Here is a 20784-nt window from a genome sequence, read left to right as displayed (position 1 = left end):
TACTTCATTCATAAATACAGTAACGCGGATAATATTAAGGAATTAAGCAAAGGTCTAAACGTTAAAATTAATATATAGTTTATGAAATATTATAAACAGGCTATATAGATTGGATGGGGTTCTCTCACACTTATTTTTGTAATTTTGTAGTTTTTATTTTAAGAAGACTACACTCAGCCACATCAAATGTTCATAAACATTTATTTTACACCAGCAAATAAATGTTTTTTTTTTTCCTTTCTTTTAGTCATACAATAACCATGCTACAACATAAAGGTCTAGTATTATTCTTTTTAATAATTCAGTGTATGTACAAGAGACCTTCACTATAGAACTATGAGTAGCATAGTTTCAGAGTCAAATTCATGTAACATACCATTTGAAACAAGGACAGTTCGTTATAAACATGACAAAATAAGATCATAAATAAAATAAAAAATGCATAAAATTACCATTTCACTATAATTACACTAAACAATTTCTCTTCTTTCTGAAGACGTAATATGCAACAATTTCCTGACCATTTTTCTGCAGTATATTTTATTTTTTCTCCTTTAAGCACGGTTCATTCAACATAAAATCCAACATTTTAATGACTAAGCCATACTCTTTATACGAGTATAGTTCTGATACAGACAATGCACAGGAAAAAAGACCACAGAGGCTAACGTCCATTAAAAACCATCTAGAGCACTGGAACAAGGGAATGAGAAAGAGAGTAAGAGAGAGAGACGAGAAAGAAAGCAGATAGTGACTGAAGATACTATTGTACTCCATAATGACATGTAAACAATTCAATGAGAAATTATTGGCCTTTGAAGAGTAACAGTGAACATGGCTGGTGACATTTGTATTCGGCTCCAGTTAGAGCCAACATGGAAAATAAGAACAGAGAGATGACAAATAAAATTCAGACCTGCCCACGTAAACAAGCAGTGAGTAAGAAGCATGAGTTAATATGGCATTGATGGTCATGTAATTGCAGATACAGAAAATCAGGTTTGCTATAAGAAGGTTATTAAAGCACTTTCAGTTATACTTGAAGAGGGAACTTTTTTTTTGACTATCGAGGTGACTTTAGCTGTTGGTGACATCACCACACACACCCTCTTTTTCACCCTTTCACTGAAAACAAAGTGTAAACATAATCACAAGAGCAACACAATGAAGTTTAAGGATCATATTACTTAACTAGGCTATATGACACAAACTTAGTTTAATGGTTCAGTTGAATCTTTTGAGGGATAATGCCACATCTCTGAGGCAGCTCAGAGGAGAATCTATCAAATAAATGCTAGTGTTACAGCATTAAACCTTAGATGCTTAAATGATGTTCAAAACATCAAAAAGACTTGAAGTAAAGGAAAGCGCAACTGCAAAGTAAAAAAAAAAAAAAAAATCTCACACTGGTCTTGCACTGTGAAAAAGCCTGTTAAGGTCTATTAAGATTTTATGCATTGTTTTCATGACTATTAAGAATATTTCTATCAATCCCATGACCACTACTGTAATTAAAATGATATGTTTCTTAAATGCTAGTTAATTAAATTAGCTAATTAAATGTTAATTTTGTTTTTAAATCCAGACTAAATAATTTTCATTATTGTCCTTTCAGGTTTTGAGAGGCTGGACTTTGAAAATGAATCCAGATGCTTGTAGTGTTAAAATAACTTTGCCACTTCAATAAATAAATCTGATGAACAAACATCATAAATGGCTACCACTCAGGAATTAATGTCTTCAAAACACAAGCATATCTCACAATAGACAGTATATCTTGGCATAGGGAGTCTCAAGTGACCACAAGAGGCCATTACCACAGACACAAAGAAGAATTATCTTAACTATACGCGGCAACTAAAATATAAAAATGACCAGAATATACATATATTGTACATACACTTGATGTGTGTAGATTGTATATCTATATAAAAAATGTCTCATCTGTTATAGTTTCCACACTCACTGTGATATGACACTATGGGAGTTTATGCCAGATTGTGTTCACGATTCCCTTTTGATGAGAGAAAAGAGACACAAGTGGGCCAAACTGAGCTTAACACTAAGACCAAAGCTGAGAGCCCAAACATGTTATCGCACATCAACGAACAACCTACACACTACACAGAGATGACAGTTAAATCCATTCCATATATAGAGAAGAGTCCTAAGTTTGGCTCAGCTTGTTGCAAATGGGTCTCAGAATAAGACAGAAACACCAACACCCAGATGTAAATGAGCCCAATACTAAGAAGAAATGGCATATTATCAATTGCATCATTTGTATCTCTCTCTCTCAGAAAAAAAATCTGTACTGAAACAAAAAGTAGCATTATGTATGGATAAATCCAATTAATGCTGAACCAGGGATATCTGCGAGGTATGTGAATGGAATATTTGAGATTTTAAAAAGGAAATATATTTCTGCTGTTTCTCAGCGCAGTTGCACTAGTCTTCGAACACCTATGGCAAGTTCACGGAGTCAACTTTTAACTACACTCAAGTACTTATAAATGGGAACAAACGTTTCATGTCAATAAATATAGCGAAAACTGCAATTTAATGAATTCAAGGAACAGTTCATGCCACAGGACGACGAGCAAATCTGGCTGGAGGAGCAAGGGAACGAGTGGAAGGCAAGATCAGAGGTCAAAGGCAACACACAGATCAGGGTAAATGACAGGATCTTTTTTCTTAAGCTCGTTTTTAAGCTACGGTACGGTGAGGCGGATGTGAGCCACTCTTGTGTGGGTGGTGGAAGTGGTGCGTGAATCAGGGACAGGATATTTTAAAGAATTCAGCTCCATCTCTGGCTTTCCTCCTCTCAAAAACAGGCTTTTTTTTAGATGTAGTTGAAGGATTCTTTCCATTCTTTTTTTTCTCTCGGAGAGATGGCGCAGAGTGGTGAGAGACAATCCACAGGGTGAAGGTGAGGAGAGTGGGGCATTTAATTGAAGCCGGTGTCAGTGTGGTAAGTAGTATGGTAACCGTCAGACGTTAGCTGGGTGGTTTCTGTGGCAGACGAGGGCTGCAGCACGATGGGCTCACCTCCACCTGCCTCTGCAGAAAGATTTCAACAGGACATAATGGTTTAAACTTAAAGAATCTGGAGGATCATAGGAGTAGCTGTTTGAAGGTGGCATGTTATGGGCATATAGCACACATCTAACCTCTCTCATCGGACTGCAGTTGGGCCTCTAAGTCTTCAGGGGAGACATAGAATTCCTGTTCCTGTCCCTCAGGTGGCCGTGGTTTACACTTCCCACAGCAGCAGTTACAACAACAGCACAGGCAACAGCAGAAGTAGCAGCCTGTCGCCAGGCCACAGAAAATAAACAGAGCCTGTAGGGGGAGACAGAGATCAACAACAAATTAAAGTGAAAAAACATTTGAAATGACTGTGAAATGTTTTGAGCACCAAATCAGTATATTATAATGATTTCTCAAGGATCGTGTGACACTGAAGATTGAAATGACTGCTGAAAATTCAGCTTTGCCAATACAGGAGCAAATTATTTTAAACCTAACATAAAATACAGCCAGAAAAACTCAAGAGTCTTACCTTGGCCCACCAGCTGGATAGGACAAAGTAAGTGTTGACGTTCTCTTCTCCAAACTGTTCAGCCACATAAAGTCCCAGAGAGCCATACTTATCATAGATGTTTCTCTTTGTCGTGTCGTTAAGGATGGCATGGGCATTGTTTATCTCTTTAAACTTATCAACTGCCTCAGGGTTGTCAGGATTCTTGTCAGGGTGATATTTCAATGCCAATTTCCTTTAAAAGATAAAAAGGGGCACATAAACTACATTAAATGCATTCAGATTTAGGCATTTGGACATAAGAAAAAACTGTTTTTTGTATTTTTTTGTATCAATGTATCATATTTCAGTGACTGTTGCAAAATAAGTAATAATTAATAAAAAATAAAATAAATGGAAATAGATTTTATTGTATTGTTTAATTTCAATAGCAATTCTAAACTAACCGTAAACAAATTATTAATTTAGTGTAACATTGAAACAAAAATATTAAAATGTTTTTTTATTTGTATAAATATTTATGATATGTGCTATTTGTATATATCTGTCTGTTTTGGGTGAAGTTATTTTGGTTTGTAAATCCTTTTTTCTTATTAGTCAAGCAATTTTTACTAAGTTGAAATATATACAGTATCTCACAGAAGTGAGTTCACCCCTCACATTTTTGTAAATATTCTATTATATCTTTTCATGTGACAACACTGAAGAAATGACACTTTGCTACAATGTAAAGTAGTGAGTGTACAGTTTGTATAACAGTGTAAATTTGCTGTCCCCTCAAAATAACTCAACACACAGCCATTAGTGTCTAAACCACTGGCCACAAAAGTGAGTACACCCCTAAGTGAAAATGTCCAAATCGGGCCCAATTAGACATTTTCTCTCCCCGGTGTCATGTGACTCGTTAGTGTTACAAGGTCTCAGGTTATTAATGGGGAGCAGGTGTGTTAAATTTGGTGTTATTGCTCTTACTCTCTCATACTGGTCAATGGAAGTTCAACATGGCACCTCATGGCAAAGAACTCTCTGAGGATCTGAAAAAAATAATTGTTGCTCTACATAAAGATGGCATAGGCTATAAGAAGACTGCCAAGACCCCAGAAACTGAGCTGCAGCACGGTGGCCAAGACCATACAGTGGTTTAACAGGACAGGTTCCACCCAGAACAGGCCTCGCCATGGTCGACCAAAGAAGTTGAGTGCACGAAGTTGAGACGCTCAGCGTCATATCCAGAGGTTGTTTTTGGGAAATAGACTTATGAGTGCTTCCAGCATTGCTGCAGAGGTTGAAGGGGTGGGGGGTCAGCCTGTCAGTGCTCAGACCATACGCCGCACACTGCATCAAATTGGTCTGCATGACTGTCATCCCAGAAGGAAGCCTCTTCTAAATATGACGCACAAGAAAGCCCGCAAACAGTTTGCTGAAGACAAGCAGTCTAAGGACATGGATTACTGGAACCATGTCCTGTAGTCTGATGAGACCAAGATAAACTTATTTGGTTCAGATGGTGTCAAGCGTGTGTGGCGGCAACCAGGTGAGGAGTACAAAGTCACCTTTATTTATATAGCGCTTTACTAGACAATAATTCAATATAAACAAAGTAGGCGTTGTTATTTTTTTTTATGTATCGGTGTTTTTTTTTTTTAAACACATTTCCGATATTTCGATATACCAGTGTTTCCAGTACATTAAATTATTTGTGGCGTTTGACTTCGTTGTATAAATATGAGCACTGCACGTTTCAAAATCAAAACACGTTGCGGGTGCTTTATATGAATGTATCTCTGAAGGGAACCGACTGTTTTCAGAAAAGTTTCGAAAGCATTTTCATTTTATCTGATAAAGAAGCGTTCATAAGCGGAGCTGCTTTGATTATAGCAGTTACTGGAGAAACCACTGGGTCTACCACTCTCACAGCGCCTCCTGCTGGCAGACAATCAGTTTGCATTCAAGCCTGCTCCAGCAACATGCTTTTTTTTTCCTGCAGTAATGCAAGAGCACTCTTCATACTCTTTATATTGACTAAAGCACATTTGTTTCAATCTATAAGAATAATCAGCTTACACTACCAGTCAAAAGCTTTTGAACAGGAAGATTTTTAAAGGTTTTAATTTTTTTTTTGTATAATGTTTTTTTTTTTATTTTGTATAATTTTTCTTTTAAAGAATTCTTCTGCTCACCAAGCCTGCATTTATTTGATCAAAAGTACTGCAAAAACAGTTAAATTTTGAAATATTTTTACTATTTAAAATAACTGTTTTATTTTAAAATGTAGTTTATTCCTGTGATCAAAGCTGAATTTTCAGCATCATTACTCCAGTCTTGACATGATCTTCAGAAATCATTCTATTATGCTGATTTGATGATTATCAATATTTAAGAGAGTTGAGTACTTTTTTTCAGGATTCTTTGATGAATAGAAAGATCCAAAGATCAGCTTTTATCTGAAACATAAAGCTTTTGTAACAATTTTACATTGATTACATTTGATTTGATTACACTATTCCATTCAAAAGCTTTGAGTCAGCATGATTTCTTTCTTTCTTTTGGAAAGAAATTATAGAAATTTTTATTTAGCAGAGATGCTTTAAATTGATCAAAAGCGATGATAAAGACATTTATAATGTTAAAAAATATTTCTATTTCAAATAAATGTTCTTCTAAACTTTCTATTCATCAAGAAACCTACTCAGCTGATTTCAACAAATTATTTTTGAGCAGCAAATCAGAATATAAGAATGATTTCTGAAGGATCATGTAATCAGAGTAATGATGCTAGAAATATAGCTTTGAAATCACAGGAATAAATTACATTTTAAAATATTTCCAAATATAAAACAGTTATTTTAAATAGTAAAAATATTTCAAAATGTTACTTCTCTTGCTGTATTTTGGATCAAATAAATGCAGGCTTGGTGAGCAGAAGATAATTCTTTAAAAACATTAAAAATCTTACTGTTCAAAAGCTTTTGACTGGTAGTATATATTAGCCTACAGTTTGAAGTTAAAGATATTAATTTTAATTAGGTGAGACTGAAATGATTTTTTGACAGTGATTTCACATTTATTGTTTGTATGAAGGCTAAATACAAAAAAATAATGTTTTTTTTTTTTTTTTTTCAAAAAATATTAATGGTTGTTTTAAATGAGGTGTCAGACTTGGCAAATTCATTTTTCATAAATGTATATACAGTGACATCTGTTGTGGGCGTTCTTGGCAGTTTTTACGAGGCTTTTTATAGTGTTCATATCGATATCGGAATTATATCGTATCGACCGAAATTAGGAAATATATCGTGATATAAATTTTGGCCATATCGTCCAGCACTACGCTTTATACAAAACAGATTGTGTCAAAGCAACTGAACAACATTAATTAGGAAAACAGTGTGTCAATAATGCAAAGTGACAGTTAAAGGCAGTTGATCATTGAATTCAGTGATGTCATCATTCAGCTCAGTTCAGTTTAAATAGTATCTGTGCAATAATTTGCAATCAAGTCAACGATATCGCTGTAAATGAAGTGTCCCAAACTAAGCAAGCCAGAGGCAACAGCGGCAAGGAACCAAAACTCCATCGGTGACAGAATGTAGAAAAAAACCTTGGGAGAAACCAGGCTCAGTCGGGGGCCAGTTCTCCTCTGACCAGACGAAACCAGCAGTTCAATTCCAGACTGCAGCAAAGTCAGATTGTGCAGAAGAATCATCTGTTTACTGTGGTCTTTTCCCGGTGGTCGTCTGAGACTAGGTTTTTACAGGGGATCTGGGGGTCATCTAGTTGTCCTGGTCGCCGCTGTCTTTCAGGGCTGTAGAGGTCCCTTCTGGGTGCTGATCCACCATCTGGACTGGATACGTAACTGTAATGACCATCTGATCTGGATACACACTGGATCTGGTGGCTACGGTGACCTCGGAATAAGAAAGAAGACAAGTGTGTCTTGCCTACAGTCAAGCATGTGGGTGGGAGTATCATGGTCTGGGGCTGCATGAATGCCAGCGTGTACTGTGACATACTGAAGCAGAGCATGATCCCCTCCCTTCAGAGACTGGGCCGCAGGGCAGTATTCCAACATGATAACGACCCCAAACACACCTCCAAGATGACCACTGCCTTGCTAAAGAGCTGAGGGTAAAGGTGATGGACTGGCCAAGCATGTCTCCAGACCTAAACCCTATTGAGCATCTGTGGGGCATCCTCAGATGAAAGGTGTATAACATCCACCAGCTCCGTGATGTTGTCATGGAGGAGTGGAAGAGGACTCCTTTGACAACCTGTGAAGCTCTGGTGAACTCCATGCCCAAGAGGGTTAAAGCAGTGCTGGAAAATAATGGTGGCCACACAAAATATTGACATTTTGGGCCCAATTTGGACATTTTCACATAGGGGTGTACTCACTTTTGTGGCCAGTGGTTTAGACATTAATGGCTGTGTGTTGAGTTATTTTGAGGGGACAGCAAATTTACACACTTATACAAGCTGTACACTCACTACTTTACATTGTAGCAAAGTGTCATTTCTTCAGTGTTATCACATGAAAAGATATAATAAAATATTTACAAAAATGTGAGGGGTGTACTCACTTCTGTGAGATACTCCATGTCAGTTTAGTCAGACTTTTTCTTTTTTTTTGATAATAACATTAAATTAGTCAGTATTTTCATTAATATCACACTTTTTAATTATACTGTAAAATGTGTTTAGTATCTTTTTTTGGTATAAAAATGGTACTGAGAATCATGAAATATCATTAATGCATAATACAATGATAACAATGCTGTGATTTTCCAGGTTATCGTACCAAGAAAACCTCACACTGTGATATCGCTTTAAAAAACACTTGAATGAATGAATGAATCCATTACTTTTGTGAAGTCCTAGGGTAGGCTAAAACTGTGCATGGCAAACGGTCCCTGAATGCACTTAGTTTTATTAAGCTGCAGGCTTCCACATTGCTGTGTGCAGCATTTAGCCTCTAGACATCTGATGAAAACTCCAGCCAGTAAAAGTGAAATAGAGCAGAACACTGTACAGGGATGCTGAGGAAATGACTGAGCTTCTCAAACTCACCTGTATGACTTCTTGATGTCATCGACAGTGGCCAGTTTGTCGACACCCAGCACATGATAGAGTGATTCTCCAGAGGTGGAGAGACTGCGCTGCCTCTGCTGCTCAGCCATGGCAAATCAGGTCCTCAACAATCTGAACACACACAACATGCTGCATGCTAATATCTCTTATAACAAATCTCTTATAAAATACAAAGCATGAATATTGAAGCATTTCATTTGAACAACAGGGAACATCATAATGCAATATTTCCAAATTAGGACACTGGCCTAAAAACAAATGACCTTATCATCATCACTACAAATCCAAAATAATGATGAATCCTCATTATTTGCTTAAGGTCATTGATTGATCTTTTCTTGCACTCTTCATCATGCCTTCAATTTTGGTCCCCATAAGTTTACTTAAGTTCTTTTTAATTAATTTTATTTATTATTTTGGATAAAATTGGAATATTCTCAAACTGAAGTGAGGTTTTATTTCATAAAATATTTAAGTAAACATAACACAGAACCAAATTTCACAGATCTATGATTTGAGCATAAACCTTTTCCAACCCCTAAGTACTTTGCTGTTCTGATTAAATCTAACCATCAAAATATCATTCAGATGTCTGCTCTCATCAAAGTTCATCGACTGTTTATGAACCCTTGGAGTGGTTAAATATGTACTAATTATAAATTTGCCTCTAAAAAACCCCAAGAGGACACAGAAAATGCATTATCAGATGAACAGCAGACATGCAGAGAAAACATGTCTGATATTCCCCAGATCATAGTTTGAGGTTTAAACACTAAAACCACTCAAGATAATTAGTAGCTTAAATGGATTTCAGATCAATACTCAATTTAGAGATTAAACAGATCAGTTGGATCTTTTAAAGATGGCATATAGGGCTTAAACAACAATAAATATCATGCTGCTTCTGTCAAAGCATGATGTTCAGGCTATTGACACAAGAACAGTATCACAAAGATGTTTCTAATGACAACCTGCCTAACTGCAAACTAATACATTACTACTGTAATGATGACATAACTAGCACTCTCTAGTGATCATAAGCATTACTGATGATTCATCAGCTGACTCACACTTCTCCTGTCAGCTAATTCTTTCGTGTTGATCCCCAGAAAGAGAAATCAATACCACAGGATATCACAGGTTTCAGTTTACATATTGTCATGTGTAGACTGTAGATCTGAGCCTTATTATGGTGTAGGCTACCGCAGGACATAAAACACAAAGACTGACACAGTTTCATATCAGTAGAACAACAAAGCTAAGTGGTAATCTGTCCCTCAATGTGCTTGCTTGTCTCATCATGTCTGGAGAGGCCTGGGTTTGTGTCGAATCAATCTTGTACACCACAATAAGCTTTACTCAGCTGACTGTAGTACCTCTGATAGTTTACTCAGCACTGCCAGACACTAATAATTCAGACAAGCATTCAGGGTTCCTGAGGAAGAGTGTGAGACTGCTCAAAAGAACATATCTAAGCAATTGTGTGTGTCAGGTTAGTTAGAAGAATCTAATAATAGCTTTGTTGCATCTTTTATAATAGACCCCTGAACACCAAATTCTGTTGGGAACTCTGTGTTCTATAGGTAGTGTCTTATACGTTGCTTAATTTTAAGTAGTGGTTAATATAGATGTTAATGATAAGAATCTATATAGGATAAAATGATGATAAAAAATCCTCAGTATTACAAATGTTATGTGTTATGGTGGCACAATTTCCAGAAGCATCATGAGGATTCAGAAGCTGAAGAAATGGCCTGGCTGCATACAGACTCACATGAAACTTTTAAAAAAGACCCACCCATGATCCCCAACATGGTGTCTGGGTTGACACCTCACAAGATTTAACAAAGATTTAACCAAGCCAATAAGCAGGAATTATAGGTTGTTAGGGATTCTTTAAAAGAACCGACTCAATCGATGGATTGACTCAACCTGGACGAATGACTCTTTTGAGTCGGTTCTTTTATTCACTTCAAAACATATAGCGAGACCAGTATAGTGTGATTCCCAAACAAAAGACTGAAACGGAGATCTGAATAACTGATTGTTCGAATAGAAACTTGTAGTTAAGTTATATTTTATAAAAATTTATAATTTAATTGTAGATGTTACCAATTAAAAAATATATACAACAAATCATTCCACTACATTTATTCTGCATCTAAAAGTATGTGTAGTTGAATGTAATTAAAAATGTGTAAACACGTCTTCTTTCTGATTTAATCTGTTGTATTGAAATCTTAAATTGTTTTATTACTTGACAACAGAGGAACCAGAATCGAAAAATTGCGCACGATTCCCATCCCCAGCGTTCACAGCTCGACACGCAACTGCGCTATTCGGTCTGCATGAAAGAGCGCTCGTTTTATAGCAACAAATGTCGCACTCTGTGTCCGCATCAAGGCATCTCTATTGAAATACAATGTTGATAAAAGACACAATACACGTATGTTTCATTCACTCATATTATAAAGCTGAGGAGGGGCGATTTGCTGATGTGAGTGTGAGCAACAAACGACAGACCATTTTTTCTGTTCAAAAAAAAAAAAAAAAAAAGAAAAAAAAAAGGTGACTGCGATCTACTGTGTTGATAGATTACTGCAATAGATTACTTCACCAAACGGAAAGGATTTACAGTTAACGTTAATCTCTGACACGCTTCGCTTCTGCATCACCAGTAAAGGCCCCGGTGCTTTGCTTTGCGCTCCAGCATCCATATTCTCCGGCCTGTTAGCTTCCCGTTCTTCCCGTTACACCACATAACACCAATTCACCCAAGCCCACTAATAAACCAAGAGAGCAGGCAAAACGTGTTTTTTTCTTAAGGTGTAACGTGGGTTTAACGCATGCACCGCTTACCGTTTTGTCGGACCCGGCGTCGTGATTAATTTCAGTGCGTTAAAGAAAACGATGTTAAATCTGTGGTTGCATCCCCGGGAAGCGCGCGATCACGTAAGCGTACCAGATGCAGCAAATCTCGCTCGGCTCCGCCCACCCGTGACATCACCACAACGACGTGCGCATCACCCCCTGTAGAACTAGGCCCGTTTCACTGGAAGAAAGGGGTCTTACACTGTCATCGAGAGGATATGGCTCAGAAAACAAAACAGTTACCCTTATATTCCCTAATGCCATGTGTTTTTAAAGAACGGTAAACAATCAATTTTGGTATTGTTTGTAATGACCCGTAATGTTTTACTGATTTGTGATTTTTCATGAAATCAAGCGGCTCTGATTTGTCCTCTGTCTCCACCTTCTGGTGAGTGAAAGGACTTGCATCGAATCATTTGTAGGCTACACAAGAAACACTTGAGACTGAGACAGTTTAATTATTCCAATCACATTAGTGGAATGACAATTGTCCTACTGTTTCAAATATTTCAGATTCAATTAATTTACATTTTAAATAAATATCTGTTATACAACAAACAAATGTTTTATTGCATCATTTTCAACCAGCCCTGCCAAATATTTTAATACACATTTAATTTAATAAATATATACTCTCTAAAACATTATATAAAACAAAAAAGTGTTGAGGAGTTTCAATCCATTTGTTACAAATGACAAATAAGGAAACCCCAGTATGTCTGTGTTTTGTTTTTGTATTTGGTTTCAGCATGATGTTGAGATAATCTGAGGCTGATCAACTCGTTTTGCTTCACCCAGCGCTATGAATATGGTGACACCAATGACATTCACCACAGCCAGGACTGAGAACACATTCACCCAGGAACCTGTGACCTCAATCATGTACCCAGACATGTACACCAACAACAAACCTGTGACGTATAGTACAAAGAGAATAAGATATTGGGATAGAAGAAGAGCAATAGAAAAACAGGCATTACAATTAACAGTACAAATGAGGTAGGATCGTAGCTATAAGTAATTGCACAGGGCTTGAATGTGAACATACCATTTTGCAGATTAGTTTAAATTATGAGAAGTTAAAATTATGACAGTCAAAATGTATAATTGTCTAAATTGAGACAAAACTGTGAAATTATGGCATACAAAGTCATTATTATGAGATACCAAATCTAAATTATGATCAATAATTATTGTCATATAAATCCAATTGACAATTATGACATAATTTGAAATTATAACAGAAAATTATGAAATAAAAAGCCAATTAGTGTCATATACTATTATCATAACTTATATAATTATGTTTGTCATAGTTTTAACTTATGTAATTATGTTATGTCAACATTTTCAGATTAAAGATTTCTTCAATATTGGATTACTTTTACTATTGAAAATTTTCTAATTGTCAAATAGAATTTAGATTGTGTACACTGACCTATCAAAAAGTACTTTAAATAAAGATTTCAATATTCTTTCCACAAGTAGCCTATATGAGGAAATTACATTGACTGTATACATGTAATTGGTTACATTACAGAAAAAGGATTATAACCCACCAGTAAAAGCAGAACATGTGTTCATAATCCCTGTAAGAAAAAGAGCAGCATATTTAGAACAATGCTTAAAACATATTGTGATAAAATAAAATAAAATATTCCTTTTTTTTTACAAGCAGAGGAGGACTCACCAAACAGGGCTCCTGCACATGATGGTGCCTGGTCATGCACATTCACAGACACCCCACTGCACATGAAAGTACACACACAGGTTACTCTTGTTTTACTACCTCTTCACTATACAATCAGCCGTTGATTGCCTAAATCTTCTACACATTTATATTTGAGCATGAAAGATCTAATAGACTGTATATAGGCTTATCAATGCTGTAAGATCATGTTTTGGATATGGCAGTTCATTCTAACCTGTTATTAAATGTAGACAGTCCGACAGCCAGAGACACACATGCCACAGCATTGATAAAGCTGTCTGTCTTACAGAGAAGGAAGATGAACACACTGGCTACTCCCATTGCGAAGAACTACACAAGCATGTTTCAAACAGACGCACACAAACACAACAGATTACATAATCCAATTCATGAATTGTTAATGTAATTTTACTCTATATTAGGACACGTTAAAGCTCATAGCTGATGTTGTGTTACCTGCATCACTTTCCTTACAGTCGCAGTCCTGTAGCCTGACATAAAGACATAAATGTGACTAATTATTGGCAGAAACATGAGGGTCATAAAAATACAAGAGGAAGCAAGAAGGTCCACACTTAAACCTAATTAACAGTGTGAAATAAGCAGACTGTATGAAAGCTTACAAATGAGATGCAGAAATTCGACACCAATCACTTTAGTTTTGAATTGCTATGAGATTGTGTTGGTTTTGTTCACCTTGCCTAACGAGATGATCAGAGATAGAGCCTCCAAACAGTGAAGTGGGCAGTGCTACAAACCAAGGGATCACATTAAACACCCAATCCTGTCATCAAAGAAAATAGAGAATGCTTTAACAAATAACAACATCAAACGACCAGTCGTAAAAAAATTTTAGGATTAAACATTTTGTTTAGTAATACGGTTAGATATTGTCACTACTACACATTAACATTATTGGTAAGTACACTGGGAGTGTAAACACTAATAAAAAGAGAAACAACCAATAAAATCAACTAATGTGCGATGGCTGGCATACCTTAGCATAAGGAAACATGTCTTTGAAGAATGTTGGTAGCCATGACATGAGTGTGTAATACGTGCTACTAAAGCAGAGATGAGCAATGATCATAGCCCTAAAACACATACACATGCAGTGAGCAATCTTCTGCATTAATACTTGCACATCTTTTAAAAGATTTAAGTTTTTATTGACATTTTATATGAGAATGAGTGTCCTTAAAAGAAAACAGTCCTGACACAAAACTTTGGAATAATAATAAAACATAATAAAACAATGAGTGAAAGTAGAGAGTAAAATGATGGAAATGTTGATGTATTGAACCTCACCAGACACTAGGCTCTCTAAGGAGATTCAGCCAATTGACTTTAGATGATTCAGATGTAGAACTACTGCTGATCCACAGTGAGTCAAGAGAGAAACTTGGACCTGTAACAAACAATCAAACAAACTCTGTACTGACACATTTAAAACTGTAGTATATAACAAACATGATTTCTGAACACCAACATGAGATTATTAAGATATAGCAGGGTCCTCCGTATAGAAATCTCTTATTCTGTAGTGCTGCATAGTGGCCAGTCAGATTTTTAAAAACAGGGTGTTGTAAAATAACACTGGAAAAAAGATCCAATTAAACTTCTCTAAGAGACTTCATTATACAAATTCTGACCTTTAGAGCAATAAAATAGCAATCAATCAAGAACGAGTGCAAAATCTCAAGAACAATGCTACTTAAGCATGTAAAGGACAATTTAATACCTTGCAGAAGATATTTCCATACAAAACAGGTCCAGCAAACAGCAAGGAGACCAGCTCCATAAAACACACTCCCCCATCCAAACCAATCCAGCATCAGGGAACCTACACCTCCAACCAGCATCATCCTAAAAGAGACAGACATCTCAATGACAAAATCATGAATAGTGTGGAATAGGGGTGGGAAGATGAATGCTTTTATGATAAGAAATTGATGTAAACACAGTCAGTTATGTTTTCAGAACAGGAAAAAACATCTGATATGTCAAAATAGATCTGTGCTGTATTATGAATGGAGCCTATTAACAATTGTTTTGATTTATTATTCATTTATAATTATTTTAAAAAGTAGCCTGCTTATATAATTTAATAAAAATGCACAAAATAAATCTGATATAAAATATATATGAAAATGTAGCCATGTGCAGTAATATTGAAAGCTAAGGATGCAACGAATCATGACATTAAGTGAATGGAATCATGAAACCAGTGAAGATTCACACCCCTAGTGTGGAACACTAAATTACGGTATGTAATTCCAGAGGCACTTGCATACAAGAGTGAATCAGTTTTATTTCACACTTCAAATAAATAAATAACTAAAAATGATTGGGGAAAATATTATTATATCTTACCCTAGGTAGCACCCACAGGCCAGAGTGCTCATCAATAAACCTCTCTCTCCCTCCGTCACACGCTGAGCACAGATACTGACAAGAGAAGGGTAGTGAACCCCTAAAAACAAAGAGAGCACAACAAACTCACTATCATGTCCTATTGAGAATTGCTTTTTACCTTTAGGGGGGTATGGAAGCCCATTTCTGCCACATAAGAAAAAAATGGTAACAAAAAAGTATGACATAAAAAAGTAAATACTAAGTCACATAAGATACTATAATTATGAGATAAAAAGTCTAAATTGTGACATACTAAGACATAATTATAAGATAAAAAGTTGACTTTATGACATATGAGATAAAAAGTCTAAATTATCAGATTAATGTCATAATTATGAAACATAAAGAGATAGTCTAAAATATGACATACTACGTAAGTCATAACTGTGTGATGAGAAGTATTAAATTATATTTTATATATAATGACATGATATGTGACATGATACTTTTGACCAAAAATTCTAATACTAAGTCATAATAGAGATAAAAAGTTGATTTTTTATATAAAATTTGTATTCATGACATATAAAGTAAAATTATTATGTAAAAATTATCATGTAAGGTGGAAATGTTGGCTTACATAAGTGGCAGAAAAAATATAAGTAAATGTAGAAAACGTGTGATGTCCAAAATGAACGACTGAAATTTGTCAGGGTGAGCTGATTCTGATTAAACTAACTTAGACCCTCCCTAGTAATTACAGCCAATGCCCCCAGCAACCGATTTTACTTTTTGACTTGCTGGTTGAAATTTCAAGTTCAAACATGTTGATAGATAACCAAGACTATTTCTGTATATTTTTGTGTTAATGAGACTTTCTCTCTAAATTCCCCTCATTCCTCCCCTCCTCCATCTCCCCAGCTGTCTCTCACAATGGTCTCACCTTGCATTACACCCAATAGAAACCTGGTCACTGTCATGGTAACAAGAGGTCGGAGTCCAATGTTGGCCAGAAGCGGAGTGACAGCCGTCATCACGCCCCAGGAGAAGGTGGACAGTAGCAATACTCTCTCTCCTCCTATCCTGTAAAAACAATGCTCATCATCATTATCATCATCATCTTCTACTTTCCATAACTGATCTAAGACCTGTACCCTTCACCAAAACACTCACCTATCACTGGCATGGCCACCAAGTACCTGAGTAAAACAGTAACCCCAGAAAAAAGCACCCAGCACTATGCCAGTCTCGCTCTTGCTCCATCCAAATTCTTTTGCCATGGTGACAGCACAGATTGGCATGGCCATCCGTGACCAGTAGAGAAGACATGTGACTAACAGAAGCATCAGGGTCCAGGTCCGTGCCAGTGGCCTGCAGCAGGTGGGACATTATAATTACAACAGTGTATTAATCTGGTGGCCCAGAGCACAGCACATTTTAGGTGCCTCACTCTGCAAACAATAAGTTACAAGTTAGGCAGATATATAATTGATGGCATAGGATACTTACACAAAATTATCAGTAAGCTTTCAAAAGACCTACTGTAAAACATCCACCATATCTAATAAACAGAAATGAACGCTGATTCTTACTTCTGAGGATTTTTTTTTTTTTTTTTTTTTTTTTTTTTTTACTTTGTCTTTATAATACTCATTCAGAACCACCTCTCAGCAATTTTTTTAAAAAAGTGTTAATTGAAAGCCCATATTTATATCATAGTATCTCAACACAGTGTTGTCAAACAACCACTCTGTAACCTCAGAATTTAATCTTGTTGCACTGGTATTATTGTACCATGGAACATTTTATTGATTGATCGATTGATTGATTGGACTCATCCACCAAATACTTTATCAGGGGACTGAAGAGACAAAGTAGACATTTTATTACAACGATTTCCAGGAAGTGAAACTGTTTGTTGAATGCTCATATTCATCATATATCATGATAGGCCCTGTCTGAGCACAGTGTTTTCAAACAGCCATGCTGTAACCTCTGAATTTGATTACAGTCAGCAAACAGGAAATACACTGTCAGTAACAGAGGTGACAGTAACGTGTTACCAGTGCAATGGTTCATGCATGTGTATTACCCTTACCAAAAAGTAGTATACTTCAAGTTTATTTTATTAAGTATACTTAAGTATAGTCCAAGTATATTTAGACTTTTTGTAAGTATAAGTCAAGTATACTTAAATGTCATTTTAAGTATATTTCTGAGAAGTACATAAAGCCCATTTCTGAGAAGTACATAAAAAGTAAACTAAAAGCATACTTTCCTATTTTTTAGTTTAAAAGAAGTATACTAATAGCACACTTGAATAAACTTCTTTTTCGTAAGGGTAGTGATGGTGGCTGTGGACTGTTTCATCCTGTCAAAGAATGACTAAACCTCGAGCCAATAGCCTCGAGTTTGAGATGTGACGGAGCATGTGATTTGTTGAATGTAGTAACCGAATACGCCCTTCACTGAACGAGTTTCTTTTGAGTCTGAACGAGATTGAGAGATTTCCTTCCTGAATGAAATGACCGAACTGGTACATCAGGTTCGTGAATGAAATGAATGAGAGTGTACCGGGTCAGTCTCATTAGCAATCAGCAGAAACTATAGCTTGTTTATATACTCATATTTAGCCTATAGAACATAATTCCACGTTTAATCCCCGATTTAGAAATGTGTATTTGTCTGTCTGACCAAACAATTCAAAGTTGAATTATGCTTTGGTTACATAACAACTTATTTAGACTTTATTTATTTAATGAGTAGATTATGCACACATTTTAATAAAGCCAAATCGATTTTTGTAACAAGTGAATACGGTAGTTGACTAATGCTTAAGACATAACACACAAGACACTCTTTTTCGCCACCTGCTGGCGTATTTATATAATATGAAGACATGGTCACTGAACGAATCAGTAAACGAATCTAAATTTGAACGAATCATTTTGATGAACAAAATGAAAATGAACGAATCTCTTGAAAGAATGTAAATTTCTACCACTAACGTGTATACATAGGCGCGGCTCGTCTATATGGGCAGGTGGGGGCAGAGCCCCACCAAAATATATTTATCCAAAACATACACCTCTATATAAACTGAATCAATAATGAATTGTAAATGTGTTGAGCAATCTGCAACAAATATGTTTCGGATTTTCTAGACTAATTTAAGTTGTGAAGTAAGCAGTATATATTTAAATCCCACGCATGGGTTTAGCAGGCATATATGATGCTAAGCGGTCCAGACGGTGCATGAGACCTCCCGAGCTCAACAGCGCCCCACAACTTTGCAACGTAAATCTGTGGTGAAAAGGGGAACTGCAGCGTGCCCCGCTTATTTTCACGTTACCTTACGTGAACCTCGCTCCACCAAGACGATAATTCAGTCCGCTTCAGCTATGTGTCTGCATCAGGCAGTGGTGTAATGTAACGAAGTAATAATGCTTCTTTACAGTACTTAAGTATTTTTGGGGAGTATCTGTACTTTACTTGAGTTTTTATTTCAGCCAACTTTTACTTTTACTCCACTCTGAGCAATGGACGGTTTTTACTTATTGAATGAATCATCTGTATTTGAATGAATCGGTTGATAAAAATGATTCAGTGATTCACGTTTCACTCACTTCTGACAGTGCGTTCAAATAGAGCTGCGTTTCCCAAAACTAGCCTATAATAAGAAAGCATTGATGTTTTTGGGAACGGTAGCCCAGAACAATACAGAAAAAACATACATTTTTGAGTTATTTCACAATAAACCTATCGAAACTGTACCCTAGTGCACTACATCTATTTAAATTGAAATGTTAAAAGTTCATATTACTCATGTTCCATTTTGTATTGTTAATATAAATCATACACTCTCCGAATAAAAAGGTTGCATTTTATGCTTGCAACAGCCTGTTACTGGCAGTCCCTTATGACAATGAACCATGGTTTTCCTGAAGTGACCATAGTTTAACTACAGTATTTGTGAATTTTCATGGTTACTACTACAGTAAACATATTTTAACCATGTGTAAACAAAAATATAACCTAATAAGTTGCAGTTAAGGCGTATTGAATGTTAAAATGCATTTTATAAAGTTAAGTAGGTATTACCCATTGTACTGAGTAATTTAATAAATTCATAAATTTCATAATAAAAGATACTGGCTATTAAAATTATCGGTATGGTATCAAAAACAAAATAAGTGGTATCACCAATCCCTACCCAGAGGATAACGCAAGGACCTCTCTGCCAAAATTTAGTCCCCATGTGTTCAGAGATTAGAATATAAAGCTTACAAAATATTTTTCATATATTAGCGCTACGAGCCAAAATCTGCCCCACCTAAATTTACGGTCAGGTGCCGCGATACATACATATTGATATACATATATATAGATGTGTAGTGTCCAGAGAAATCGTCTACTTTATCTGTTCAGTCCTTGATAATACCAACTTTCTCTCTTACTATATATATATATATATATTAATTCATATTGATATACATATATATAGATATATATATATATATATATATATTTTTTTTTTTTTTATATAAAAAAAAAAAAAAAGGCAGAGAGTAAGGAAACTATCAGGGACCGAATAGACAAAGAAGACGATTTCCATTGAACTATTGCCAGGAAGCGAAACTAAAGAGCGGTGTATGGAGGAAAGCGATATTAATTTCACTGTCCACTGACAACTCCCGCTGATTATACGAGGATGATTAACGCGCTCCAGTGAGTTGTGTTCACAACAGAAACTAATGTTGATGCAGTTGACGCACAAATACATTTAGTTTTGTTTCTAATCTCCTTTAATAAAACAGTTTTTTTAATCATACCTTGGCCATACTGTTGTCTTGTGGTTAATTTGCGTTATCTTTAGCCCGGACGTGTCACACACATCTCTGAAAGGTATTTTCACAGAGTCCAGTGGTGTTTGGAAGTGGTCCAATTCTTGCTCAGCAGCCATTAAATCCAACCGAGTAAAAACCGGACACTGAGGGCCGGTTCTGTGCCGAACAGGAAAGTTTACTACTGCATTTATAGAGCTCACAGTAACAAAAAGGAGGCGGAAACGACCGCAGCCACACCTACATTACATGTTTAACTCATCCTGGTTTGCATTCATCTAGGAATGTAATAATCTAATCTGTGTCATCTCTATGGAATCTGGAGATTCGGCCTTAAAAAAATCTGATTCAGAAAAACACCAGTAAACAAAATC

General features: G+C 36.0%; 2 protein-coding genes across 2 annotated transcripts; both read right to left on the bottom strand.

Moving 5' to 3' along the window:
- Window positions 1-277: 277 nt before the first annotated feature.
- Window positions 278-11643, bottom strand: dnajc5aa (DnaJ (Hsp40) homolog, subfamily C, member 5aa). The gene is made up of 5 exons (XM_042729659.1): window positions 11489-11643; window positions 8609-8740; window positions 3563-3776; window positions 3171-3342; window positions 278-3060 (listed from the first exon to the last, which is right to left on the bottom strand). The coding sequence occupies exons 2-5, from the start codon at window positions 8716-8718 to the stop codon at window positions 2948-2950; spliced, it is 609 nt and encodes a 202-aa protein (XP_042585593.1). The 5' UTR covers window positions 8719-8740; window positions 11489-11643; the 3' UTR covers window positions 278-2947.
- A 294-nt stretch (window positions 11644-11937) lies between these two features.
- On the bottom strand, window positions 11938-20667 carry slc17a9a (solute carrier family 17 member 9a). Its single transcript, XM_042729658.1, has 13 exons — window positions 20399-20667; window positions 16740-16937; window positions 16510-16649; window positions 15585-15684; window positions 14953-15077; window positions 14520-14619; window positions 14209-14305; window positions 13908-13995; window positions 13668-13702; window positions 13426-13541; window positions 13191-13246; window positions 13060-13089; window positions 11938-12411 (listed from the first exon to the last, which is right to left on the bottom strand). The coding sequence occupies exons 1-13, from the start codon at window positions 20527-20529 to the stop codon at window positions 12245-12247; spliced, it is 1383 nt and encodes a 460-aa protein (XP_042585592.1). The 5' UTR covers window positions 20530-20667; the 3' UTR covers window positions 11938-12244.
- Between the last annotated feature and the right edge of the window lie 117 nt (window positions 20668-20784).

Source organism: Cyprinus carpio, chromosome B8 (assembly GCF_018340385.1).
Source record: "Cyprinus carpio isolate SPL01 chromosome B8, ASM1834038v1, whole genome shotgun sequence".
NCBI classification, from domain to species: domain Eukaryota; kingdom Metazoa; phylum Chordata; class Actinopteri; order Cypriniformes; family Cyprinidae; genus Cyprinus; species Cyprinus carpio.
The sequence above is the reverse complement of the archived record's forward strand: the minus strand, read 5'-3'. Positions and strand labels throughout refer to the sequence as shown.

Coding starts and splice junctions, on each gene's coding strand:
- dnajc5aa (XM_042729659.1), bottom strand. CDS start 8,718: ATGGCTGAGCAGCAGAGGCAGCGCAGTCTCTCCACCTCTGGAGAATCA. Junction 3,343..3,562: donor TATCCAGCTGGTGGGCCAAG/GTAAGACTCTTG, acceptor CTCCCCCTACAG/GCTCTGTTTATTTTCTGTGG. Junction 3,061..3,170: donor ACTGCAGTCCGATGAGAGAG/GTTAGATGTGTG, acceptor ATCTTTCTGCAG/AGGCAGGTGGAGGTGAGCCC.
- slc17a9a (XM_042729658.1), bottom strand. CDS start 20,529: ATGGCTGCTGAGCAAGAATTGGACCACTTCCAAACACCACTGGACTCT. Junction 15,685..16,509: donor TCTATTGGGTGTAATGCAAG/GTGAGACCATTG, acceptor CTTTGTTTTTAG/GGGTTCACTACCCTTCTCTT. Junction 12,412..13,059: donor CACATGTTCTGCTTTTACTG/GTGGGTTATAAT, acceptor TATACGTCACAG/GTTTGTTGTTGGTGTACATG.